The sequence below is a fragment of the Tamandua tetradactyla genome, chromosome 7, assembly GCF_023851605.1.
Source record: "Tamandua tetradactyla isolate mTamTet1 chromosome 7, mTamTet1.pri, whole genome shotgun sequence".
Taxonomy (NCBI): Eukaryota; Metazoa; Chordata; class Mammalia; order Pilosa; family Myrmecophagidae; genus Tamandua; species Tamandua tetradactyla.
Window position 1 is genome coordinate 122,951,770 of NC_135333.1, and position 27,370 is coordinate 122,979,139.

Consider the following 27,370-nt stretch of genomic DNA (forward strand, 5'->3'; position numbering starts at 1 on the left):
ACATAAATTCTCCCAAGAAGCAAGAAAACACAGCATGACGTTCTGAGTATTTAATTCGGGTAATGGTAACCTCCAGGGGAAGCCTAGAGAAAAGATAGGAGTTGTTGCCAACCCCAGGTAAATCTGGCATTGCATGATAGTACTCAGACCTGCTGCCCACTGAGGAGGGGTCTGTTCTCACCAACGGGGCGAGAGTGGAAGATCCGGGGCAGACGCAGCCAGTGGGTGGTGCCATGTGGCAACTGTGGAAAGGGGACAGCTGAGCCCTGCTTCATAAGCCTGCGCCTGATATTGGGAGAAAAGAGGGCAAAGTGGTTAGCAGTGAGTAAGATCAGCCAGTCCACACTTCTTCAGAGAAGGGGACACACCTGTATCTGAGGTCTTCTTGACCTCGAGCCCATGTATATTCCCGTCTCATCTTTGGGGTTCATCTTATCTGGTTTCTGTGGTAAACTATCTGCAGGTAAGCTTCCCTGCTTGAAGACCTTCAAATCCCAGGACTAGGGATGTGCCCTTCTTTCATATGGAGAATTTCAGTTCTCCCAGTCTCCTCCACTCTTAATATTACTAATAATGGCATTCATCAACCTCATCATTTCTTGCACTTTTGCTTCAGAGCCAGGTGCTTTACCCACATGGTCTCAAATCCTTACAAAAGCGCCACATGGCAAATGTTAGTTTTCCTGTTTTTCAGAAGAAACAGGCTAAAAGGGGTTAAGCTATTTTTCCAAGTTCCCACAAGTAGACTGCAGCCCAGACCTGTTTAACTTACAAGCCTGGGCTCTTTCCTGGATGCTTCCTCAAAGGGAGTGGTGGTTTTTCCTCTGGGGGGAGGAAGTGGTAATAACAGATAAGGGGCCTGCACTGGACAGTGGCGTTCTCACCTGTATATCAGAGTTGCAAGCACCACAGCCATCAACACCAGCAAGATGCCCACAAACAGGGGAGCCTGCCCAAGGCCTACTTCTTGACCTGTTAACAAAATCCCAGGCACTGTTCAGTCAGCATCTGCTCCCAGCCAGCTGGCCACTGCCCACTCCCCTTCTTCATCCTAGCTCTTGTCCAAGTACCTACCAGGCATGACAAGCTCGGTGCTGACCATTGCCAGGCTGTTGGCATCAGCCAAAGACACATTGAGGCAGTAGATCCCCGAGCCTCCCTTAAGTGTCTGGTGCAGAACCAGCTGGCAGGCTGGGCTGGGTGGCAAAGGCTGGCATAGCCGCTGGGCAGGGGGCTGGCACCCTGGCGATGAGATGTCCATACAGGCTTGCTTGGGGAGCCTGAGAAAAATGTCAGCTTTTATCAGAAGGTCTGGAAAGGGACAATGGACACCGGAGTAGGGGGATAGTCCAACCCCAGAGTCCCCAAGGCAGCCAGCAGGGCACTTACCCGCCTTGACAGGACACAGTCAGTTCAAATGCATCCCCCTCACTGGATGGCACAGCCTGCAGAATCTCAGCTCTCTCGATACCCTCTGCGGAGTTGTAAGATTGTGAGGCTGGGATTCCTGTATTAAGCCTCTCCAAAGGCCCATAGATAGGAAAGACCATGGACTTCTCTCCCAATCCCATCCCAGCACCTTCAAATAAAGCCCAGGGCTTCTGTGTATTCTCCCTGTCCAGATGAATAGCTCTTCCCAAAGTCTACCTCCACTGGCCAGTCCCAGGCAGCATAGGCTTCCCTCCCTCAGCCCCTAAAGTAAGCAAGACTCACGGACAATGTCCAGGGTGAGGGAAAAGGAACCGTATCGATACAGAATACAATCCAGTGGTGCTTGTCGCTTTGCCAGGATTAAGGCAGCTGTGCCATCCAGCAGGGGGCTCTGGGAACCTGGCAAGAGAGGAGTGAGGAGGTTAGGTAAAGAGACAAATAACTCGCCTGGAGGCAGACACCAAACACGCACTTTTCTAGGTAGAGCTAGGGCTACTGGATCCAGAAGTCACTGACTTGGAATCAGATAAAACCTGGGAAGTCTCATTTTACAGATACAGGAGCAGAGTCCCAGAAAGAGAAAATGACTGCCCCAAAGTCACACAGTTAGTAGTAGAGTTGGAGTTTAAAAAAGCCCCCAAATGACTTGTGAGGCATGCTACATTGTGAATAAACCTGTGTGACATTTGGTAAGCAAAATAAACTAGAAACAAATTAGCAAATATTGTATGGCCTCATTTAGAAAATTAGGGGCCTAGATCAAAAACTCTTACAGTAGTCACATTTAGTCCAGAGTGGTAATTGTTATTTCTGGATTTTGAGAGGCTGTTTTATATATCTATAACCTGGTATTTAGAGATAATAATGAAACCAATCAGGTCAGGATTGAGGTAATTCAGAATACAAGGGAGGGGAAGACATTGTGTTTTAGAATTTCTTCTACTCTTTGAGACCAAAGAAAGAAAGGTTTATTTTGTCCAGAACCTAAATATTCTGTAGCACATAATCTAACTCCACCTGTCTGGACAGATCTTTAAACAATCCAAACTCAGGGAACCCAGAATAAGAATGAGGGCCTTTAATCCTGTATAGCTTAATGTAATGCCTGGATACATCCCAGAGTAGGTTAAGCAGATAATCAAAAAGTATTGGCAAAATCCCTTGAGGGATGGGAGAAAAAATATGGAACTATTAAACTTTACCACTGGAGAACCCCCTGAGACCATGTCAAACATTAAGGACACCCAAATCAATAGGCCAAGCCCTTTGATCTAGAGGCTTGTTCTTGTGATGTATGAATGTAGCAGAGAAGCTTAACCTACCTATAGGTATGCCTAAGAGTTACTTTTGAAGGACCTCTTTTGTTACTGAGATCTGATCTCTCTCTCTCCAAGCCCAATTCTGCAAGTGAAATCATTGCCCCCCCACCCCCGATGTGGGACATGACATCCAGGGGTGAAAGTGTCCATGGCGGCGTGGGAGATGACTCCCAAGGATGAGTCTGGCCCTGGCACCGTGGGATCAACAATTCCATCCTGACCAAAAGCGGGGAAAGAAGTTTAACAAGATATCAGTGACTGAGAGAGTTCAAATAGAGTTGAGAGGCTACTCTGGAGGTCACTCTTACACAAGTTTCAGTTAGATATTGCTATGTAGCATAACTTACCAAACCCTAATCAAAAGCATTCCTGCCAATCTTAAAGAACACCTAGGGCATTGTATAAGATTCTGCAAAGGTTCCATGCACTAGGGTAAATTTCTAGAAGCCTGAAACCTCCATATGGGTCCCTGGACCAGATAAGTCCTGAAATGCAGAGGCGCCAGCCTCTACAGAACATCAACTAGTTGATGGAACATCAACTATTTCCATCACCCTATCCTATATTATTGACAGCCCCTCCCAACATGAAAAAGTTAGAATAGGCATAGCCCAAAAACCCCTAAAAAGTGGGAGAAGGATCAAAGGTGATGGAGTTATAGAGAGTTATACAGAGAAGGTAGGGTTTAACAAATGAGTATGATTGCTGAATCATTATATTGATATAATTTTTTTCATCTCCGGTATCTGAGAACAGCTAGAAGTAACAACGTAGAATGGTGGAATTGTAACCCATACCAAATTCTGAAATTTGTTCAACTAATATTTGTGATGTGCTTTGAAACTTATTGCTTTTTTGTATATAAGACATTTTTCACATTCAAAAAATGGTGACTGTGATGGTAAATGCACAGCTGTATGATGATATTGTGAACCACTGACTGTACACCTTGGATGGTATGTGAATATATAATATTAAAATCAATAGAAAATTAAAAAATTTAAAAATACCCTAAAAAAAAAGCCCCAAATGTTTACCACACCCCACACCGTGCCAGACACCTTAACATATGTTAAATTATTTAAGTGTCACTATCACATTCCTGCCTCTTCAGTGTTCCTAACACAATTCCAGGCTGATCTGCTTTGGGATGAGAATCCAGAGGTGGGAAGTGGGAAGAGAGGGTATCAGAAACTGAGAAAGATTTCTGTGCCTTTATGCTTGAACAGAAGATGAGATATAAATATATAAATGATCACAGTCTGCTCCTTGGCCTTCCCAACAGTTTTCAGGGGTAGAGAAGGAACAAGCTCTCTCTTTCCCCAAGGTCTAAACCCTGGCTTCCTGAACTCCAGATCTAGTCCATGCTATTTAGAAGGACTTGAGGGCTTCAGAACCAGTGAAGGCTCTGAGGGGACCCCAGTGCTAAGCAAAGGATTGGGTAATATCTGGGTGGTGGGTAAGACTTTCAGCTCTCTAGAGTAGTGACAAGTGCCCTACTCATGAATCTGGTTCATACTGGCCCTCTTACCTGTGTTGTCGTCTATAAGCATGAATGGGCTGACATCTGGACCCTCAGGCTCAGGGCTGGATACTTCTCCAGCTGTGGTCTCCACCAACTCTGTAGTTGTTATCTGTGCAGCTATAGTTTCGGAGAGCTCTGCAGTTGACAATTCTAGAGGTATGGTACCTCTGACCTGCCCAGGTGTAGTGGTACCTGTGCCCTCTGTAGTTGGCACCTGCCCAGGTATAGTGGTACCTGTGCCCTCTGCAGTTGGCACCTGCTCAGGTGTAGTGGTACCTGTGCCCTCTGTAGTTGGCACCTGTCCAGGTATAGTGGTACCTGTGCCCTCTGCAGTTGGCACCTGCCCAGGTGTAGAGGTACCTGTGCCTTCTGTAGTTGGCACTTGCCCAGGTGTAGTACCAACTTCTTCACTAGGGACTGGCCCAGCTGTGGTGCTAGAGGTCTCTGCAGTTGACATGTACCCATCTGTGGTGCCTGGAACTGGGGAGGAGCCACAGGATGTGAGAGGAATAGCAGCCTGCAGCATCACCTGGGCAGTGACTGGGCCAGATTCTAGGTAAGTATGAGTGACTAAAAGTGTTCGAGAAATCAGGGTGCCACTACTATCTCCAAAGTCCCAGGTGTAAGAGAGGTCAGCCCCAGCCAAATAGCCACTGGGGTCATGGAGCTGGAGAGCAAAAGTCAGAGGTTGATTCTTCAGGAAGTGCTTGTTCCGTCCATCCAAGGCCTGCAGCTGGGACACGCTCACAGAGAAAGGCACCTCGTCTGGGATTGGAGTCAGAAAAGGTGAGAAGCAGCCTTGAGCCACAGTTTTTCCTTTCACAACCATACCCTCCAATCCCAAACTGACTGACTGGCCCTTCACTGGCTCTAAGCCCCACAGTCCTCCACCCAACTCTTCATGGTTCTGCCCTTTAAAGTTGCATACCGTTCCCTCTTTCTCCTTTCTAGCCCAGTCAAATCTCCCTACATTCTCCTGCCCTAAGACTGGTCTTGTCCTTTCCTAAGCCCTTACCAGTGATAGTGAAGTCTGAATAGGAGCGGGCGAGGGGCACGTAGCTCCGGGACCCCCGGCGGTGGTAGACAGTCACTTCCATGGTGTGTGTGCCCAGCATTGCCCTGGCTGTCCCAATGCTCAGCCCAGACACTTGGCTCCCCAGAACTTGCCAGTATTGGCCTGAAGTTTGGGAAAGAAAAGCAGGGTTAGGGGAAATTACTAGTCAGAAGGGAACGGGGGCAAGATTAGAGAAGGGGCACTGAAGAAGGGAAATCAGGAGGTGGGTTGAGGATGGCTTCTTTAAAGGGTGTTTGGAAGGCTGTGACATGGATGGCCAGTAAGGAGTCCTACTGATGGGTTAAATGAGGTGAGACTACAAGTGGAGAAGGGCCCCCAGAGAGAACTATGTTGGACGGAGTTGGGATATAGAAGAATAAGAAGCCAAGGAGGAAATGAAAATTAGGGGAAATCATAGCGGTTTAAGGGTGAGGCCAAAGAAAAGGGATCAGGTAGGAAGAAATTAATCTAAGTGTGGGTGATAGGCCAGAAAAGGGATTCTCTCACCCCAGGTCTTCCAGATATAAACAAAACTTCTCCTCTGAGACGAAGGGCCAGATGGGCAGGGTCCACCATCAGGGAAAATGCAGGTGTCAGCAGGGTCCTGGGGATACACTGGTTGTCCTCCCCATACCTGGCTCCCTGAGAAATAGATATGGAGTCACCCTCAAACCCTGGCATTCCTTTCCACACACCAAAACTCCTAAAATCGCTCCCAGGGGCTCAGAGAGGGGTTCTGGAGATACTCCCTACCAAAAAAGAACATTCTCTATGGCATAACCCAGTAGTGGGGGTGAATGGAAACTACAATTAAAGATTCATATGTATGTACTTGCGTAGGAAAAAGATTGAAAGGCTGGATGTCAAAATGTTTAGGTTCCTCCATCTAGTGAGCTAAAAACAGAAATAATATCACCATCTAACATTTATTTAGCTTTTACTGTAGGCTAGGACAGGCACTATGCCAAGTGCTTTATACATTATCCCATTTTAATCCTTTCAACAACCTTTCAAAGTAGGTCCCATTCTTGATCTACAGATAAGGGAATGGAGACACCAAACGATTAAGTAATTTGCCCAGGGACACATACTAGTCATAACTTTAAATCTAGATCTGTCAAACTTCTCGGTCTGCTGGATTCTACTGACCCCATTTTATTTTTCTTTCTTTTTTGCTTTCTCTATATTTCCTAATTTTACTAAAATGGATAATTATTACATATATAATTTGTAAAAATAGAGAGAGAGAGAGAGAGAGAGAGCTGGGGAAGGAGAATTCCCTGAATTCCTGAGAAACCAGGAATCTAAGTCCCAGGAATGAGGGCCCAGAATAGAGAGGTACTTACCATTGACGGTAGCATTGCTGGCCCAGATGACTTGCCCATCTGGTTGCACCTTTTGGCTTTCAGGGAAGTGCAGGGCAGTAGAGAAGGAGGCATTTGCCCCTATCAGAGTAGGCCCATCATTACTGACCTTCAGGGACACTTGGCCACCTGGATAGAGAAGCCGCATTAGATGGGACTCCTCAGCTGCCCCTCCCCACATATACACCTTTCCCTTTCCTACCTTCCCAAGCTGCATTCAATGCAGTTTTTCTTGCTCCTCTCCTTACCCCATTTCCATAGTGTGCGCCCCCTCAGGATGCCAATTCCTACCTCTCCAGCAGTCAGTCCCCTGGACATCTGTCCATTCTGGATATAGCTGCCTGTTCCAGGCTTTGGTTCTGAGCTGCCTTGAGACACTGGGCCAGTCCTGGTCTCTGGGACCTAAAAAGAGTGTGCCATGAGGGTCCCAGGGTCCTTATTCAGTTTCTTCTCAGGGGATAACACTCTATCCCATGTCATTCCACTTATTCTCAGATGCAAAGTGCATATTAATTTACTGAATACCCATCATGTACCAGCCACCGTACTAGCCACAAAGGACTTAAGAAATGAATAAGGCATGGCCTTTCATTGAAGGGATTCAAGGTGAAGGATAGTAAATAACTATAATTCAGGGCACTGTTTAATATGTGCCATAGGAGACATGCATGGAGTACAATGAAATGACAGGCTAAAGAAATTAACTCTGGTGGTTTGGGAAAGACTTCAATGAGGAGTTAGCATATGTTCTGTGGGATTAATTATTCCAGGCAGAAGGAACAGTATGAACAGATGCATAGAGGCATGTTAGGGCCCTAGCAGTGTGGCTGATGCGCACGTGAGAGATGAGGCTAAGGAGATGGGATGGGGGGCTGTGCCAGTTTGAAACTGTTGTGTTCCCAGAAAAGTCATGTTCTTTAATCCTGATTCAATATTGTTATATTGTTGGGTGGGATCTTTTTGATTCAGTTGTTTCCATAAAGATGTTACCCACCCCATTGTGGGTGGGACTTTTAGGTGGTTTCCATGGAGCTGTGTCTCCACCCATTCAAGGTGGGTAGCTTACTGGAGTCCTATAAAAAGGAACCATTCTGGGGAAAGCTTCAGAGCTAACACAGAGAGATATGTTTGGAGAGGCAGAAAGAAAATGCCCCTGGGGAAGCCATTTGAATAAACTGGGAGGGAAAGCTAGCAGACATCACCATGTGCCTTCCCAGCTGAGAGAGAAACCCCAAAGATCATCGGCTCCTTCTTGAGTTTAGTTATCTTTCCCTAGATACCTTAGTTAAGACATTTTTTCTGGTATTAGAACTATAAACTTGCTCCTTAATAAATTTCCTTATAAAAACAACCTATTTCTGCTATATTGAGTTCCAGCAGATTTGGCAAACTAAAGCAGATTTTGGTGCTATGAGTTGGGTGCTGCCATTTGCAAACACCAAACATGCTGGAATGGGTTTCTAAATGGATAAGGAGAAGATTCTGGAAGAGTTGTGAGGCGCTTGATAGAGAAGGCCTAGAATACTTCTCTTGAAGAGACTGTTGGTAGAAATGTGGACTCTAAAGATACCTCTGATGAGGCTTTAGACAGAAATGATGAATGTGATATTACAAACTGGAAGGAAGGCAACCCTTGTTTTAAAGTGGCAGAAAATCTGACCACTGGTTTTAGATGGAAGGCAGATTTTAAAAGCTACCAACTGGGAAACTTAGCTGAGGAGATTTCCCAGTTAAATGTGGAAAGTGCAGCCTGTTTTCTCCTTGCAGATTATAGTGAAATGCAGGAAAGGGATAAGCTGAGAACTGAACTCCTGGATACAAAGAAAACAGAAATTGATGGTCTAGAAAATTCTGAGCTTCCAGAAAGGGAGACCCCAGAGAATAGTGCCCCACATGAGGATTAAGCCAAACATGGAACCCGTCAGCCATTTCAGAAAAAGCCAAGATTGGAGATGGAGTTATCTAGTAAGGATTTGTGAAAAGTCCAACTGTCTGGTGTGTATGATCCCAGTATACTGCACAGAAAACCAACAAGAGTGCTGTGGGATCTATATATATGGAACCATTGTCAGTCTGAAATAAAAGGGACAGAAAAGGGACAAACTGAAGAAAAAATAGTTTCAAAGGCAGAACCAAGGAAGCTAAGGTCTGAAGCCAAGAAACCTCAGACCAGGAGTGTGAACACACCACTGCTTTTAGAGAGGGTGAATTTGCCCTGAAGGCAGAGGATGGACCTTCCACCCTGATGGTAAGGAAGAGTTTTGGTGCCTCAGGCCTTGAAGAGGGTGAAGCAAAATTCCCCAGGATTGTGGGGAGTCTGGTGATTCCTCAGTTGTTCTGAGGGGGTTGAGCAGGGTGCCTGGAGATAGCAGAGAGCCTGGGTGCTGCCCTAAGGTTTGGAGTGGGTGGAACTGAGAAAAAGGTGGTCCCTCCCACAATGATCCCCAGTGTTGTAACCCATACCTGAGTGTTTGCAGAAAGCAGGGCCACTGCCTAGGCCCTTAGAAAGGGTGGAATTTCTGAAGACCAAGGATAAATGCCTCTCAGACTTTGAAATCTAATGGAGTTTGCCTGCTGGTTTTAGGAACTGTTTGGGACCTTTGACTCCTGTTTTCCTTCCAATATCACCCTATGGAAATGCGAATATGTATCCTGTGACTGTCCCTCCTTTGTATGTTGGCAGCAGATAACATGTTCTGAGTTTTACAGGTCCAGAACCAGAGGAGAATTTTTCTTTAGGGCAGACCATGCCTGTAGCTGACCTTGATGAGATTTTATGCTGTTTGTGACTTTATATTGTATTTTTCTTGTTATTGGAATGGTTTAAGGCTTTGTGGTATTGTAATGGAATGAATGCATTTTGTACGTGGAAAGAACATGTCTTTTGGGGGTCCAGAGGGTGGAATGTGCCGTTCTGAAACTGTTGTGTTTCCCAGAAAAGTCATATTCTTTAATCCTGATTCAGTATTGTTGGGTGGGATCATTTTTGTTAAGTTGTTTCCACAGAGATGTGACCCACCCCATTGTAGGTGGGATTTTTTGCTTAGGTGGTTTCTGTGGAGCTGTGTCTCCACTCATTCAAAGTGTGTTGCTTACTAGAGTCCTTTAAGAAGGAACCATTTTGGGAAAAGCTTCAGAGCCAACACAGAGAGATACATTGGAGATACAGAAAGAAAATGCCTCCAGGGAAGCCATTTGAAGAAGAAGCAGGGAGAGAAAGCTAGCAGGCATATTATGTGCCTTCTTAGCTGAGAGAGAAACCCTGAATGTCATTGGCTCTCTCTTGAGTCAAAGTATCTTTTTCTGGATGTCTTAGTTTGGCCATTTTTCTGGCCTTAGAACTGTAAACTTGCAACTTAATAAATTTCCTTATAAAAGCCAACCTATTTCTAGTACATTGCATTCCGGCAGCTTTAGCAAACTAAAACGGGGACTTTGCGTGCCATGCTAAGACATGTGGCTTTTATCCTATAAGCAAGTCCACCTCAGAAGATTGTTGTGTTTTTTTTAATTGAGATATAATTTATATACCATAAAGTTCACCCTTCAGAAGGATTTTGGATATGATCACATTTATTTTAGAAAGATCACTCTGGCAAACAGTGAGGAAGATGTATCATTAGCAAGCAGAGGTTGGGGGTGGAGACAGAGCAGGCAGAAATGTATCCTAACTGATCAGGAGGGAGGGCTGAGAAAAAGGGATATAATGAATTCCCATTGCCATCACCAAGATCCACAACTATCAACATTTTGCCACATTTGCTTTATCTATCCTTTTTGTTTGTTTGTTTTCTTTTTGGCTAAAATATTTAGGAGCCAATCCCAGACATCTTATTTTAAGCCTACAGATTCATCATGTATCTGTAAAAAATGCAAATGTTTTCTTCCATAAGCACAATTCATTTCACACTAAACAAAATTACCAAACTGAGTCCATATAAAATTTTCATTAATACCTAAAAATGTCTTTTTATTTAAAAAACCAGGATCGAAAACATAAGAACAATCTTTTAAGACCTCAGGTGGGTGGGTATGAATGGAATGTTTCCAGAAAAGAACACATTGGAGAATACAGTAAAAGGAAAAAAATTGAGACTGCAGCATAATGAGGGAGGTCAGCTCAAGTAGAAATTCCTAGCAAATCTAGGAGGGGAATAGGTAGCCAGACTATAATGTATATATTTCAGCATGACAGAAACTATCCCCAGACCTTTTCTAATGTGTATTGGAAACCCAGTTGATTCTGCTGGGGGAAGATCTAGAATCATCTCACTGAGCATCCACCATTTGAGCAAGAAAAGTCATAAGATGCCCCAGTCTTTCTCCACTCCCAACCCTCCCTCCACAGTAAAGCATGGACATTCCAGGTCCTCTCACCACCCCCACACCCTCCCCTCACTCTTATCACGAGGCTCCAATCCCCCAGAGCCCTTTCATGTGATGCTCAGCTGAGACCCCACTGCCCACCGCTCCCACACCCAGAACAAAAGGTCTGGGCTGTGTTCACCCATCCCTATTGCGCCCAAAAGAAGGTGATATCTCCTTAGCCTTCTTATCCAATACCACATTCTCTTACTTTCCAGTTTAAGTCCTCCACCCAAGCCTGAAACATTACCTAGAAGACTCTCCCACCCATTTCACCTTTTTTGAGCTCCTGCTCCAACTCACTGCCCAGGGAGCCTCAGAACTTGGGCTACAAAGACCCACTATCTTTTTGCCTTTCCAAACAGAAGGGGCTATTTTTAAGCACAATCCCAAATCTTCACAAGGGGAGGAAGCTCAGGTGTCCACATCTTCACGAAATCAAACAGGTGGGAGAAGCTTGAAGCATTGTCTGGAGTAGCCGGTGTTTTTCATTAGGAGGGAAAAACCAGACAGATCAGGAGTTAAACCCCAAATTCACACTGGCCCATGTCCCTGCTCCCCCACACTCACCTTCTGTGGCCCCCACAGCCAGCAGAGCACTTAGCACAGTCACCTGGAGAAGGCACCTCCTCGGCACCAGATCCATCTTGTCCTTCCCTCCAGCAACCAAAGGTACCAGGGACTGTGACAAACCCTCTATAAGAAAGGGGTGCTCATTTGCATAGCCCTTCCTCCTCGGCCTCCTGATGAGGCCTAGGAGAGGCGGGAGGACTCAGAGAGGCAGAACTGAGAAGCAATCGTATCCTTGTAACCTCACTACCCATTGATAATTTCTGGTTTCACAAGGTCACTCTCATCTTGACACATTCCATTCGCGGGGAAAGAGTTGCCTGAAGGACAGATACATAATATATACCCAACACACGAAATTCATCATAGGGCAGTGAATCAAACAATTGTTTGAGTCAACGGAGGAGACTCTCAAAAAGACAGGAAAAGAGCCACGCGTCCAAAAGCAGAGAGAGAAAGTATTGCAGTAAGCTGAGAGACTGAGGCAACGATTCCCCCGAGGCCCAGGAATCCCTTGCAAAGTCGATGAGATTCTCGGCTTCCTGCTTTAGCAAAGAAGTCTCCCACCACCCCCCACCCCAGGTGGAATTTGATTTTAGATAGATACATTTTCCCCAGGGGCAGGAAAAAAAGGTGAGTTTGAGAGCAGGGAATCCCTACAAACTAGGGACACAGGAGGAAATTTAAGCCAAAAATCAGGTACTTCGAAAAAGGCAACAACCTTCTCAACCATGACTGAAACTTAACGCCGCTCAAAACCAAACTTGCGCGGGGCTAGACCATTTGCGGCGAGGGGCTCCGGACGCTCGGTTCGTCCCTCCCGCTCTGTCGCCGACCAATAGGACGGGCTGGGGGCGGAGCCAGGGAAACGCGGGAAGGAGGGGCGGGGCCTCTGGTGGCAGTCGGGAACTGGGGGAGCCCGCAACATTGTTTTAAGTTGGACAAATTGACAAGCGAGAGTTACACTGCGTTCCATCCTGACCTGGGGTCGAGGTGCCGGGCCCTGTCTCCCCCTCTACGGCCCCCCAGAGTCTGGGCCCGCTTTCTGCCGGGTTCCCAGGCCCCCGCTCCAGGGCCAGGCTGACCCGACTCTTTAGCACTTCATGGAGAACTTCCAAAAGGTGGAAAAGATCGGAGAGGGCACGTACGGAGTTGTGTACAAAGCCAAAAACAAGGTGACGGGAGAAGTGGTGGCGCTTAAGAAAATCCGCTTGGACACGTGAGTGGCCTCTTTACTCCAGACTCCTAACTGGGGAGCTTCCTTGAGAGATCTTCCCCTCCCCCCCCTCCCGCACACTGGCGGCTGCGGTCGAGGGACCGGAAGATAGTAGGAAGGACTTTTGAAGTGGGGAGGTGACTTGGGGGACAGACTAGAGGGTTTCCCTGTGTGGAGTATGGAAAACTTCCCGAACAGAGCCGGGTGATGCCCCCCCCCCCCCCAGATATGCAATCAGAGAGACTCAGTAAGAGAAAGGAGTCCTCTCGGATGGGGTCCAGTGGAGTTGGGTTTTGTGGGAACTGGTGAAGAATATCCTTCTGAATAAAGAGCCTCCCTCTCTGCCCCAACCCCACCCTCATCTTAGAATTCTCTCCCTCTTTCAAAAGAATGGCAGTTGAACCTCACTGGCCTATCTGGGGAGGCTGGGTGCTATCTACTACATTTTTTTCTGTTACCTTCTTAGCCTCACCTTTACTAGGAGGTCCACTTACCTACCTCTGGCAAGAGGAAATGATAACTTTAATGTGTCCAAAAGCCACTCCCTGTTACTTCCCCAGGAAGTAACTCCTACAGGACCGTTTCTCTTTTCTCATTTTCCTAGGGAATGCGGGGGTTGTGCCTCCTTGGGGGAAAGAATGACTGGGCTGGGGAAAAAGAAATATTTGTAACTAAATTCCCATATCTGCTCTCCCAACCCCTCCAAGTGAGACAGAGGGTGTGCCCAGTACTGCCATCCGAGAGATTTCTCTGCTTAAGGAGCTTAACCACCCTAATATTGTCAAGTAAGTATGTATCTGGGAAGTGGTCGGACAGTAAAGGAGAATGAGTTCTGTCTGTGTAGTCTGGACAGTTCTCTCCCTCATCCCCATTCTGGACCTCCTTCCCCTAGGCTGCTGGATGTCATCCACACAGAAAACAAACTCTACCTAGTTTTTGAGTTTCTGCACCAGGATCTCAAGAAATTTATGGATGCCTCTGCTCTCACTGGCATTCCTCTTCCCCTCATCAAGGTAACCCTTCGCATCGACTCCTTTCCATGTCTTGGAAGGCAGGTGATTCAGTCTAGGCGATGATTTGTGATCTTGATTCACTTTCCTGCTCTCAGCCCCCCCCCCCCCCACAGACACACACACACACACACACACGCACGCATGCACACACACACACCTTTCTTTTGTGACTCTCACTGCTCATTATGCTCATTGCCCATAGGGCTGGGCAGGAGAATCAAAGATGTAGAAACTCTAATGAGACAGCTTAACTGCTCAGGTGGGAGGTCAGATGAAACTCAGATAAATGAGATTTGAGCGCACTTTATAGGTTCCTTCAAAAAACCCTTTTACCTGCTTGTGTGGGAGAAATAGCCAGTGCTTCTTTCTTTAAGGCTGAGCTACTTTTAGTCTTTCAACGAATGTTTAATATATTAAGAACAAATGTTCAGCAGATTAGTTGAACACCTTCAATGTATTAGGCACAGGATATGGAAAAAATGGATGTAAAATTCAATAAAACCTAGTTCTTATCCTCACTGAGCTAACAGTCCAATAGGAGAAATAGCTAGAAAAGCATGTAATTATAATCCAACATAGTAAGGGCTTTAGTAGAGCTTTAAGGGCATGGAGCAGACCTAATCTGCTCTCTGTGATGGAAAAATACAGTCCTTTTTCCCTTGCAGAGTTATCTGTTCCAGCTGCTCCAGGGTCTAGCCTTCTGCCATTCTCATCGGGTCCTGCACCGAGACCTCAAACCTCAGAATCTACTTATCAATGCAGAGGGGGCCATCAAGCTTGCAGACTTTGGACTCGCCAGAGCCTTTGGAGTCCCTGTTCGTACTTACACCCATGAGGTGAATCCCTCTACACTTTTCTTCTCTGTGCTCCTGCTGAGTTATTAACAAATTTACGAAGATATCTCACCAGCAGTTTCTCTCTAAGTATACGGAAATAATCTCTGACACAATAAGTCTTAGAGTATGCACAGAATTCCCTTGAGGAGCTAACTGGTCTTAGATAACAAGCCAAGACAGCCAGATGAAATACCATGAAGATTATGACCATTTGTGTCAAGTTTTCCAGGAAGTTCCCTGGGATTCAGAAAATATGGTACTCAGAACCAAGGGCCAGACTAACTCTGGGCTTAGAAGTCCTATGTAATCACCTTACTTAGGGGAAATCAGAGTGAGGGGAAGGACGGAGGGAAGAAAGCTGCTTGTGAAGAGGCTGAGAGTTTGGAAAGTAGTGAGATGTGGGAATCTCCATGCCATTCAAGCCACCCCTTTTCTTCCTACCCTTACCTGCCAGGTGGTGACCCTGTGGTACCGAGCACCTGAAATCCTCCTGGGATGCAAATACTACTCCACAGCTGTGGACATCTGGAGTCTGGGCTGCATATTTGCTGAGATGGTAGGTTACCATGCCCGGGTTCCAGCTAACCTACTCTGACCCACATCTGAAAACAACAGAGCTGTTCCTTGGATCAGATCCATGACCCTTCCATTCTAGGATTCTCTCTCTAGAGTAGCACCAGGAGGGTTTGGGATAAAACGATAGAACCACCTTGATGTCAACCACTATGTTAGAATATCCTCAAATAACCTTGCCATCCCTTATGCATCTCTCATTCCCAAAATGAGCTAAATCATTTCTGCAGCTATTTTAATTTTTGTCTGTGTATATTTGGGAGAATGTATTCTTTCATTTAGTAACTCCTTCATTTGGTCTGTGGACCTTGTTGTAGGGTGTTAGGAATGTAGTGAAGTCAACTGTGTTCACCTTGTCATCACACTTCCTTTAGAATGCAGACTTAGAGTGTGTGTCCTTCAACCTCTGGCTTTTCAGATTGAAGAATCACTGAGGCCCTAACTTATGTGGGAACTCGCATCCCTTTAATACAACAGTAGAGAGAGCTGAGTTTTAAAGGCAAATCTGCAATATTTGTTTTATGGTCCTTTATTTGGGTTGTAACTGGGGGCTTGGAGACCGTTAGCTTAAACATAATGTGCATTTCCCCCTAGTGCATTACCTTACGATTGCCCATATTCCTCTCTAAATTCATCAAAAAATATTTGTTAAGCACCTAGTGTGTACCCAGCACCATGCTAGGTGCTGTGGGCAACATAGAAGAAATGGAAGACACAGTCTCTGCCCGCTGTGCTCCTATCTAGAAGTGGCTGCATCACAAGGAGGGGGCATGACCGCAGTGTCTACCCCACATCCCGTGAGTGGCTTGGGCTCCCTTTGCTACATGCCAATGGCACCCCAGACATTCACCCTCCTCCCAGCCCCACCCAGTCTTGGGGGGGATCTGCAACGCCATGGTTGGGGGAAGGAAGGCGGGGGCGAGGAGACAGATGAAGGGACTTCATTGTCTCAGGCCCTGCGTGACTGACCCCATGAAAGGCCCTGAGGGGAGGGGGAAGTCATGGGGCCCTGCTGATCTTCCACTGCCTGTGGGAACCTCCTTTATGCAGAGAATAGTTTTGACTGACGTCAATGTGGGTCTTGGCCTTTCCTCTCTCCCCATTTTCAGGTGACCCGGCGGGCTCTGTTCCCTGGAGACTCTGAGATTGACCAACTTTTCCGGATTTTTCGGACTTTGGGAACTCCAGATGAGGTGGCTTGGCCAGGAGTTACTTCCATGCCTGATTATAAGCCGAGTTTCCCTAAGTGGGCCCGGCAAGATTTTAGCAAAGTTGTGCCTCCCCTGGATGAAGATGGCAGGAGCTTGTTATCGGTGAGAGTCGGAGTTGGGCACTCCTTTCCCCTTGTTCACTTCCCCAGGGCAGGGTTTTTCCAAAATGAAGGAAGAATGGGTCCCCTGGATTTAGCCTTGGTGTTTCCTTAGCCCCTGCTCCTTTCTCCCTCTTGGCACACTGGTTCCCATATAGGAGGAGGGAAATAGGAACTTTGCGTGGGTAAAAGGCAGAAATTTGATGTTCCTGATTTCTCAGAGTACCTGCTTCCATCTGGTCCACTGCCACATCACTGAAATCAGTATACATCTCTCTTTCCAGCAAATGCTGCACTATGACCCCAACAAGCGCATTTCGGCAAAGGCAGCTCTGGCTCATCCTTTCTTCCAGGATGTCACCAAGCCTGTACCCCACCTTCGACTCTGATGTCCTTCCCCCACCCCCCATCCTCAGTCTCACCCTCTTCAGTTTGGGTTTGACCTGGCTTGGCTCTGGGCTATTTGGACTTAGGTGGACCTTCTGATCTTGTCTGACTGTCTCAACACTCACCTTACCCTCTTGGCCAGCCAGCTTTCGGGATAGAGGGAGTGGAGGGGAGGTAGGGTAAAATGAAAAGGAGTTTCAGTATTAGATGCACTTAAGTCAGCTCCTACCACCCTCTCTTAGTTGTTGCAGAGGAGGGATGATAAAAACAACAGCAAAACAACAACAAAAACAGACTTCTGCCTCACCCCACATTAGGTTTGACATCCCAGTGTGAACGTGTAGTAATTCTTATTTCCTGTGTTTGGGAGTGACAGACTCCCAAGCCTCTTGTTACCACTGTTTTTGTAAAGCCAACTGATAACAGGGGGCTAAGGTGAAACTTTTGAAAACCAAGCAAAACAAAGGGGATAGGGGTCTGTTTTAAAGAATTAGGTTAAACAAACAAAAAAATAGATCCAACCAATTTATGCCCTAGTTTTGGTATTTCATTTCATCTACCAGGTTGGGAAATTCAAGACCTAGCCCCAGCCCCAGCCCACTAGGCTACAGTTGAAATGATTGCCCCCAATCCCCTTGTCTGCCCCTCTTATGAACAAGGTAGCCTGATAGGCTCTGTGATAGGGTGCTTCACCGGGATCTACTTTCTGCAACCTTAAAAGGCAGATAAGATGAGAGATGTTTGAATTTTTCTCTTTTAGGATTCATAGTTCTTCAGTTACCAGGGATTCCTGCTCCCATCTTCCTCTGAAGGCCCCCCTCCCGCTCCATAGGAGTGGAATGCTGACCCTTTTTCAGGGCTGTGACTGAGTAGGAGTATTGGGGAAAAATATTTCCTTAAAAGAAGGATGAACAATTCTATTTATATTTCAGTTTATAGTAGTTTTTAAAGTCTGTGTGAATGGGGGTGGGAAGGATTTGTTGCCATGTGCACCTTGGGGTTTTGTAATGCGAATGTTAAAAATATATATATTTTTTTCTTTTATGATTTTGTCTCTCTTCCCCCATCCCTTGTCCTTGAGTGTTCTTGCTATTAACATTATTTGTAATTTAGTTGTAACTCATTAAACGAAGTTCCTGATTTTACAGTTTATCTCTTTCTGTAGTTTCAGGTATTTATTTTACTGGAAGAAGGATGTAAGTGAAAGACTATGAATGCACTATGTGTGATACAGGTTTCAGATCCTTTTCCCAATCTCTCTCTCTGCAGGGCTACATACGCCACCCCATCTTGGCTTCTATAATGTAGTTGGAATAGTGGTGAGGATGGGGAAAGTGGGCCTTATTTTGTCCCCATTTTCCATATGGGGAAACAAATTCAGAGAGGTTATTAACTTTCCAGATCACCCAGCTAAGAAATAATATAGCTGGGGAAGAGAGGGTAGGATTGAGGTTAGTCTAACTTAAAAGCCTGTATTTTTCCCTCTTCACTATTCCCACAAACCTGCATCCCTTCTCCACCCCCAACAAATAGCATACCACATAAACATAAATGCACACATATAGCGGTTCCAGAATTTCCCACATAAGAAAGGCTTAGGAGCTGCAATATGGGTATTGTCTTGACATTGGGATTTCCCAGCAAACTCGCCATTTTCCGTTTTTGTGGCATATTACAAAAGAAAGTTTTCTAAAGATGCTTTTATTCACATTTATATAGGATTTATTGCAAAGGGGCTAAAGCTTCCCCAAGCTACCATTTTTCTTAGTTGCCATTGTTTTGCCCCACTAAAAAAAAGAAACACCACAAAAACTATCCGAGACTCCCGCCGGCCACTGCAGAAATTCCTGTCCTCTGAAGCTCCACTTAAAGGAGGGATCGTAGACGAAAGGGTTATTTAAATTCCCAGGCTCCAGATCCCTAGGAAAGGTATTTATTTCCCTTCACGCCCGCGAATTTGTCACCGAAGGCGGGACGCTAGAGTCAGCCCCAGCGAATCAGAGGGGAGGGGCGAAGGTCAGTAGCGGCATTCCTAGGGCTTTCTCTCAGCCCCCACTTGCCTGCCAGTCAGATCCGGAATTGTTGCTGTACTGGTTGAACTTTCCCTTGGCCCACCCACATCACTCACCTGATTAGATGTTTATGAGTCAAAGGCGGGGTCATGAGGGTTGTGAAAATGTTATTGGTTGATACATATGCCTGTCAACAGTGCACCGCCTCCTGATTCGAGGTGATCTCCCTTTAATGGCTCCTCAACTCGTCCATTTTCAAGGCTTTTCGCTTTCTATAGGTTGGGGGCCCCGTCGGTCCAGTTCTCTGTCTGTACGCTCTGTGACAGCGCCCCAAAAGACCCGCCTTTCTCCAGGGGATTGGTAAATGAGTGCGCATATGGCCCACCCACTACAGTGGGCGGGTAATCGCGCTATTGGCTGCGGCCCCCCGCCCCAGGGCGAGGAGGAGGAGGAGGGGCAGGAGGGTTTGGTTGAGCCGCAGCTGTTTGTCTGTTCGACACAGGCTTGGTCCCGGCGGGGGAGACGGAGCCCCAGGTACCCGGCTGGTGGAACCCAGAAGGGCAGGGGCGGAGGCGCCAGGGAGATGAGGGCGGCCAGGCCTGAGAGCGGAGGCGGGCCTCGGCCTAAGCGAGGAGTTGAGTGGTCCACTGGAGAGGGGGAAAAGGGGCTGGGCCCCGGCAGGACTAATGGGGGCGCTGAGGAGGGGGCCGGGGGGGGGGGGCGGCGGTGCTGGGAGCCCGAACTTGGTGAGCAGGGGAAGCAACCAGTTTCTGGCGATGGCCGGCCCAGGGACCCGGCGCTGGAGGCCCGGGGCCTTGTGAGGGCAGAGGCAGGCCTCAATTGCAGCGCTGAAGAGGGCGGAGCTGGGGGAAAGGGACAGGGCAGCGAGTGAGGTAAGCCCATTTGCCGGGAGGTGGGGAGGGGTCATACCTGACGCCCACATCCCGAAGGTAACGAGCGGCGGGTTTCTAGGGGTGTCTACTTGGAAGAGCCTGAGAAAGCTTCTTAGTTAGGTAAGAGGCATTCTTTTCAGGGAAAGTGGCCTTTGCGAAAGGAACAGAGGATGCCCCACAGTTGAGCCGAGAGGGATTTGGATTCAGTGAGAGAGAACTGAGGCAAACGAAGAAAGCTTTATTCATCTAGAAGAGTAAGGAAGTTGGAGAAATGAAAGCAGGGCCTGATATCAGTTAATGGAACTTCTTGGAATGCTGCAGGCTGGACTGGAGGCTCGGGGTCTTGGGAGTACCCACTCTTTTGTTCCTATTAGTCTCGGTATGTAATAATTTGAAGTTTTTTTTTTTTTTTTTTTTTTTATTGGGGGTGGGATGGGGGAGTACTCTCAGGGTAGGGAATGAAGACAAAAGAAATTTTCTCTTTTGACCGTTGGTTGCCCCAAACAGAGCCCCTTTTCTTGACCTGGGCCCCATAGCTGGTTTAGACTGCAGTCTCTTACCTGTTTCATGGCCTCTGAAAGAGCCACGAATTTGAATTTGGGGGACGTTTCGTGCGTGGCTTTCTCGCTTAGCGGTGTGGTCTACAGTGGATACCATATCTCTGACCTAGAAGTGAGAAATCGAGTAAGTTCAGTATTTGCACTGAAAAGGGTCTTAGAGATCCCCAGCTATCAAGAAATCTTCTGGTCGTAGTTGGTGAAACTTGTGGAACTTAGGCGTGGGTATTTCACAGTCAAGTAATGGAGTTAGATGGAACCTGTAAATAGAAGGTGATATTACTGAGGAAGGGATTTGGGAAAGAGAAGAATTTTATTCCAGAGATTGGCATCACCCCCGTGATCTTTGTCTGCTTCTCCTTTAGGAGCCCAGCTCTCTGTCCTGTTAGAAATTTGAGTCAAACTATGAGGTATTTTGGTTAAGGGGAGTGAATAGAGAAAAGGAAGATGGAGTACTAAGACAGATGCCTTTTATCCCCTTATATTTTTATTGGTCTCCTGACCTCCTTACTCCACCATGATTTGAGCCTATTTAATTTTCCCCTATTGTAACTTGCTCCCTTTTCCCTTCTAGTGCAATGCAGTTTACTATTGCAGCTCTTTTTAATTACAAATGTTATATGTGCTTATTCAGAAATATTCAAGCCATACATAAGTATAAACAATGTAAGTGCTCCCACACATACCCCTCATTAGAGTTCATTCAGAGAGGTCAAGAGATTAGAAATAGCATATCAGACAATTTTGCTTTGCTTTGGGGGATGTGCCACCAAAAGCAATTCTATTTTCATGTTCCCACCAAACTCCAGTCTCTCATTCTTTCCACAGTTTGTCCTTCTGGGATGATACTCTGTTATTTGTTGTGCTTTCACAGTTCATTTTCTTTCTCTTGCTTTTTCTATCAAACTCAGACAAGGAGAGGGCTATACTCAAGGTTTTCCTTCACCTATTTAAATTTACCCACACCAGTAGTGCTCTGGGTTATCCTAAGAAATGGACAAATAGATAGCCAAAACTTTCTTCCCTTTTATGGGCGGAAAAGAAATGTTTAAAGTGAGTCATTTTGTTCAGGACAAGTATTGGTATCTCTGCTAATGTGAGGAATTTGAGACCTCTATATTCTGGTTCTTGGTCTCTGAATGTTCAGGTGATATGACTGTCCCTTATTCCAGAAGAAAATGGTGTTCGTTTAAAGGGCGCCTGTATCTGTCTTTTGTAGTTATCCAGAAGCCCTCAAGTTTGTCTGTATTTGAAATTTTTTCCCTCTAAACCTCAGAGTACAGCTGGGGCTATTCTCACTACCACCTTAACTGAATTTGTCCTTACTGGTTTTAGAAGCCCTTTAAAGTGTCCAACCTTTGTATAGCGCCCATCAGAAACCAATTTTCATTGACAGGAGCTTTTATTTTCTCACCTGCAAAGCCAGTCCTAGAGAAAATTGCTTCAGTGAAAGTGTAGATAGGGTTTTTTGTTGTTGTTTTATCCTCCTAAGTCTTTGTTGTTTTCTACACCCTAGCGGCATCCTGTCCCTTTCTTCTGTACGTCTTTTTGTTTTTTCCTACCTTCCCTTAATCAAGGATCTGGAATTGTTCCATGTAAAAGTGTAAATGACAAATCATCACTTAAGTATTAATTCTTCCAAGAGTTTTTTCATCTTAAAAGGCAGCTGAGGAAAAAAAAAAGGCAGCTAAGGACTGAAATTATCAGTATGGAATTTCAAACACAGACCTGAAGTTGTAAAAATGTATTTGGAGAAGAGGGCTTTCCCCCTTGAAATCATACTTCATATCTTCTAGCTCTTACTTTCCCTAGGAGCAAGGATTACCTTTCCAGTTTGCTTTTTTGTGTGCATTAATATGAACTTGACTTCTGAGAAGGAGGCGTGGGGTAGGAGAAACAATTATATAACCTACTCCCTAATCCCAAAGCATTCAGAATGGAAAGTAATCAAAGTGTAAAACACTGAATTTAAAATAAGGAAATGCAGCAGCCCTCTGGGAGGAAAGATACCGTAAAACCCTCCATCTTACAACTGTACTTCCCGAGAGTGTTTTAGAAAAGATTTGGTCATTGACTGGACAGTTAACTGAGTTGAAAAAGGAGCCATCCCTATCAGCAAAGTGTTCGCCAATTTCTGAGCCAGATTATTGCTTCAGTTTAGGGGCACTGGGTCTCTTGGCTCTGTGGTGATATGTTTTTTTTTTTTTTTAACTTACGTTTCCCAACTTTAAGAATTAGTAGAGAGATAATGAACCAAAGTTTTGTGGCCACTCAATAGCAACTGAAAATTCAAGGAACTTTGCTTTTAGCCACAGTTGCCTCAGTGTTAGGGTGGAAGGCTGCATATTGGGTGTGATTAGGCCATCTGAGGTATAGTAACGGGTGACAGGAAAAGCAGTTAACCCATGTGAGTTGCAACAGTACTTGTGGGCTGGGTCCCAAGGGGGCCGTTCATCCAAGGGAGTTCACAGAAGGGCCAGGGAGAGAATTGGGTCTCTCAGGCCTATTAAAAACTTTCCCAAATGGAACTGAGTAAGAATCTATCCAGATGGCATGGGAGGGTGAGGAGTGGATGGGGAAAGGAAGCAGAATTGCTTTAGTTTTAATTTAAGGAACATTTAATGAGCACCTTCTAGGGACCATACATTGTACTGTGCTCTGAACTTTTAAGATTATATGTTAAAAAAATAGTCACAGTTATTTAAGAACAGGCAAAATTCATTGGATATAAACTAGGATGGTGATTCCGAGGAAGTAAGAATAGGTAATGACTGGAAAAGGGCACCAGAAAACTTTCTGGGATGATGGAAATGCGCTATATCTTGATTTAGGTGATGGTCACCAGGTGTATGCATTTGTAAAAAAACCACTGAGTTCTCCAGTTCAGAGTTGTGCAACTCATTTTATGTAAATAATGTCTCAATAAATATAAAAATTTAAAAATAGGGGCGGGCCGCGGTGGCTCAGCGGGCAAGAGTGCTTGCCTGCCGTGCCGGAGGACCCCGGTTCGATTCCCGGCCCCAGCCCATGTAAAAAATAAACAAACAAACGAAATATAATAAAACAAGAAAATGTTTAAAAATGTTTCCCTTTCTTCCTCCCTTCCTTCCTTCTCTGTCTTTCCTTCCTTTCCTCCCTCTCTCTTTAAAAAAAAAAAAAAAAAAAAAAAAATTTAAAAATATAAAAACTGAAGGAAAAAAAAGTCCCAGTGTTTGAGTTCATAGTTGAGCAGAGCAGACAGACATAATTCACTTATATAATGTGGTAAATGTCATGATAGATAGAAATAAAATCTTAACACACTACATGACCCAGAGGAAGCAGTGATGAATTCTTCTAGAGTAAGAAGGTAATTATGCAAGGTTTCACAGAGAAGTTGACATTTGAGCTTGACCTTAAAAGATATATTAGGAGTTTGCTAGGCAGGCAGAGTAAGGGAGGCCATTTCAATCTCTCCTAGGTCAATAATGGGGAATTTGTACTACCATGTTGATAAGAGGTAAGTATGGTTTTTGCCTCTTGGTGAAATATAAGGGAGAGAGTGGAGGACATGGCAGGACTCTTTTTAAACCAGTGACTCACTGGATAATATTAGATCAACACAATGAAAGAGCTGAGCCAAGCAGAACTCTCAGTTCAAGATTTTGGCGATTTGGGGGCTAAAGAAAATTGGAGAGGAGTTGAGGGTATGTATTGGCCTCTGCCCTGTCTCCCCTAGTGAATAATTCTATCACTTAATCCTAAAGCCCCCTGAATTATGCAACAATTATCCCTTTCTCCCTATTTCCTCACTAAAGTGTCTTTATTCCCACTGTCCTGGCAAGGGTTGGTCAAGATCTAGAGAAGTAATGAATAGTAATGTGTGAATCCTCTCAAAAGGGAATGGGTCAGAGCCCCAATTCCCAGGAAAGGCCCACACCTTCCTAACTTATTTATAGTCCCAAAGCAAGGATTTACCTAAACTGAATAGAGTAAGAAACTATCGCCCTTGTTCCTGTTTTGGCTCCCTGTTCAGAATTCAACATCTCTTGCTTCCTTAAGAGGTACAGTAGTATAATGGGCAAGAGTACTTAAGTAGAAGTCCCGTATTTGCTACTAAGCAGCTGTGTGATAGCTTAAGAGTCGGCTGTATGGTACTACCTGGCAAGGTGATTAATTTTTATGTGCCTCAGTTTCCTGACCTGTAAAATAAGGCTGGACTAGATGACTTCTGGACTGGCTCTGATCTGACTAACTGACTATATAGGGCTGACATTTGGGACTGGGCTAGACTTCAGTAGTGTCTAGGGTCCTAGAGACACTCTAATGGTCCTCTGTTGATAAGTGATAGACCTCTGGAGCCTTCATCTAGTTGGCATAGGGACTGAAAGCTAGAAAAGAAGGGGGGCTGGGAAATGCAATCTTCGTCTAGCTGGGATTGTCAGGCTAAGAAACCTTGCCTGTTATGCCTACTTTCCTGTGCTGCTTAGAAAGCTATCAGTGCTTAAGAACTGCCCCTTGATCATCCCCCTTCCCCCTTCCCAGATAGTCTGATGTAGTGGTCAGGCCTCATTCCTCCCAAAAGGGTCATCTGATAAGCCCTTCTTGTGGAACTAACACTTAGAAAAGAAGTTAAGTCTGATTTCTTCTCTTCTGAGCTAATAGGGTTGGAGGGAAGAATAGCCTCCTCCACCCCCTTTTTTTTTTGTTCTGGTTTGAGGGTGATAAATCACACCATTTTACTAATTGACTGTGGTTTATTTTTTGCTTTTGAGTGGGTCATTTGCCTACTGTCAACTCAGCGAAAAAAAAATCACTACCAGAATAAGGGAGAAATCAATTGAATCCTGCACATTTTTATTTCTTTTCAGTACCCCTGATCTTTTGAGAGTCTCGCTATTGCAGAATAAGATACCCTTATAAATGTGTTGGAATTAAAGGGCAAGGTATAGAGAGGGGCATCCTATCAATTACTGTGACCAGAGAAGGCAGGGAATATCCTTGAGGTTACATATTGTGGTGGGAGGTAGTTTTTTGTTTTAATCCAGTAATTACTAATCTGTGGCAATCCAAGGTCATTTGGTAGCAAGAAAGTTTGCTGACCATGTCTGAGCTCTGGCTTTACTTCCCGTCTTTGGGGTTAGTGACAAGGGCTTTGAAGCCTGAGTGTGTCTGTAACTATTTCCTATCTTCATACTCCTCCAGTCTCCTACTGTTTATGAGAATTCAGTCCATTTTAACTCCCATGTTTTCGTATTGCAGAGTAGTAACATCAGGGCTTAGTGTTCTGCCCTGTGGATCACATGCTTTGAAATAGATAAAAATGTGAGGAAATAAGTTGAAGAAACTAGTAACTTTTCCTGTTGTTTCTTGAGAATATATGTATGTCAACTGAAGGAAATTTGATCACCTTCTTCATCTTTTTTTTTCATACTGTCATCTGCTTTCTGTTTAAAAATTTAGAGTTAAAATGAAGGCCTATCCTCTTTTCCTGTGAGGCAAACTATAAGAAGTACATTTTTTTAATGCAGTTTTATTAAGGTATATTCACACATCATACAAGCCATCTGAAGTGTACAATCATTGGCTTACCATATCATCACATAGTTGTGCATATAACGCCATGATCAACTTTAGAACATTTGAATTACTCCAGAAAAGAAATAAAAAAGAAAACCCAAGTCCTCCCATACACCTTCCCCCCCACACACACACACTATTAAGCTACTGGTGTAGTACATTTGTTACTGCTGATGAAAGAATATAAAAATACTACTGTTAATGACATAGTCCATAGTTTGCAATGGGTAGATTTCCCTCCCATAAAACCTTTCTATTATTTACTCCTTTTATCAGTATCATATATTCTAGTTCATGAAAGAACTTTTTAAATATTTGTTACTCTTGGGCATTGTCCATCACAAGATTCACTGTGTTATACATTCCCATGTTTTAACCTCCAAATTTCCTTTTGGTGACATACATAACTCTAAACTTCCCCTATAAATGTTTTTTAAAATAACTCATCCTTACAGATATTGAGAAGCCCTAAGAGAAGCAGATTTCTTAAATGCTCCTAGAATTTTGGGAATGCAAATTCTGCTCTTTGCTACTTTCACATTTTTTTCCTCTGGAAAGATCATTATAGATAAAGAAGTTAGGGGCTCAGAAAGGCAAAGAGAGTGAGTAGCCTAAGGTCCCAGTAGATTACATGGTAAAGCAGAGAACAGAACTCAGGCTTGCCTGATTCCTAAGCCCTTACCATTAAGCAGGACTGCCTCTAATGTGTTTCTTCTCTTTTATAATTGCTCTTTAACTTTAGCTTGAGACTTAAGGAGTCCTCTGAACCCTGGAGAACTATATTCAGCCCTCATCTTAATTTCATCTGTAAATGCTCTAGTAGTAGCCATAGGTATAGGCTGGCTAGAGACAAAACCCTCCCATCTTTACTAGCCCATCTTTCAGTGTAAGACCTTTCTTTAAAGCAGTGTTTTTTTTAAAACTTTTCTTTTTTTACCATGACTCATGGTAAAAAAGTATATTTTACATTGTAACTCTGTATATATAGGCAGACAAGTAAAATAAGTTTTCATAAAATGATTCTTTCTGTTTGCAGTACACTGGATATTTTATTGTTTCATTTTTTTTTAATTGAACACAGAGGTAATTTATTTATTTATACACAGTATTGATTTTGCTTTACACATATCATTGTTATGAAAGAGCATCAAAGAATTAGTTTCTACTAACTTTTGTCTTAATTGTACATTTCTGGGTTTTTTTTTTGCATGGGCAGGCACCAGGATTCAAACCTGGGTCTCCCACATGGCAGGAGAGAACTCTGCCTGCTGAGCCATCATGGTCCACCCTCGGGGTATTTCTTGTTCTAAATGTTTTCACTACAATTTTGCTTTACACATATCATTGCTATGAAAGAGCACTAAAGAATTAGTTTCTAATAACTTTT

The 27,370-nt window shown here is 44.8% G+C and overlaps 3 protein-coding genes across 7 annotated transcripts in view; 2 read left to right on the forward strand and 1 right to left on the reverse strand.

Moving 5' to 3' along the window:
• Positions 1–35: 35 nt before the first annotated feature.
• On the reverse strand, positions 36–11,787 carry PMEL (premelanosome protein). Its single transcript, XM_077110989.1, has 11 exons — positions 11,629–11,787; positions 6,985–7,095; positions 6,676–6,822; positions 5,837–5,971; positions 5,291–5,452; positions 4,282–5,040; positions 1,714–1,830; positions 1,390–1,474; positions 1,075–1,280; positions 885–972; positions 36–285 (listed from the first exon to the last, which is right to left on the reverse strand). Exons 1-11 carry the CDS (start codon positions 11,702–11,704, stop codon positions 144–146), a joined length of 2,028 nt encoding a protein of 675 aa, XP_076967104.1. The 5' UTR covers positions 11,705–11,787; the 3' UTR covers positions 36–143.
• A 706-nt stretch (positions 11,788–12,493) lies between these two features.
• CDK2 (cyclin dependent kinase 2) lies at positions 12,494–18,107 on the forward strand. 3 transcript variants are annotated; one of them, XM_077110990.1, is made up of 8 exons: positions 12,494–12,847; positions 13,552–13,629; positions 13,737–13,857; positions 14,523–14,693; positions 15,148–15,249; positions 15,920–16,063; positions 16,376–16,579; positions 16,860–18,107. In XM_077110990.1, the coding sequence occupies exons 1-8, from the start codon at positions 12,732–12,734 to the stop codon at positions 16,962–16,964; spliced, it is 1,041 nt and encodes a 346-aa protein (XP_076967105.1). In that variant the 5' UTR covers positions 12,494–12,731; the 3' UTR covers positions 16,965–18,107. The 3 variants fall into 3 exon arrangements, with proteins under 3 accessions (XP_076967105.1, XP_076967106.1, XP_076967107.1); XM_077110991.1 differs by having other exon boundaries at positions 17,723–18,107; XM_077110992.1 differs by lacking the exon at positions 15,920–16,063.
• Positions 18,108–19,378: 1,271 nt separating this feature from the next.
• The window catches only part of RAB5B (RAB5B, member RAS oncogene family), a 30,960-nt gene continuing 22,968 nt past the window's right edge, over positions 19,379–27,370 (forward strand). The window contains exons 1-2 of one of the 3 annotated variants that reach the window (XM_077111005.1): positions 19,397–19,508; positions 20,008–20,246. The gene's annotated coding sequence lies outside the window, so the exon portion shown is untranslated. Of the gene's footprint in view, positions 19,509–20,007; positions 20,247–27,370 lie in introns of all 3 variants that reach the window. The other 2 variants (XM_077111006.1, XM_077111004.1) reach the window with 2 other exon arrangements.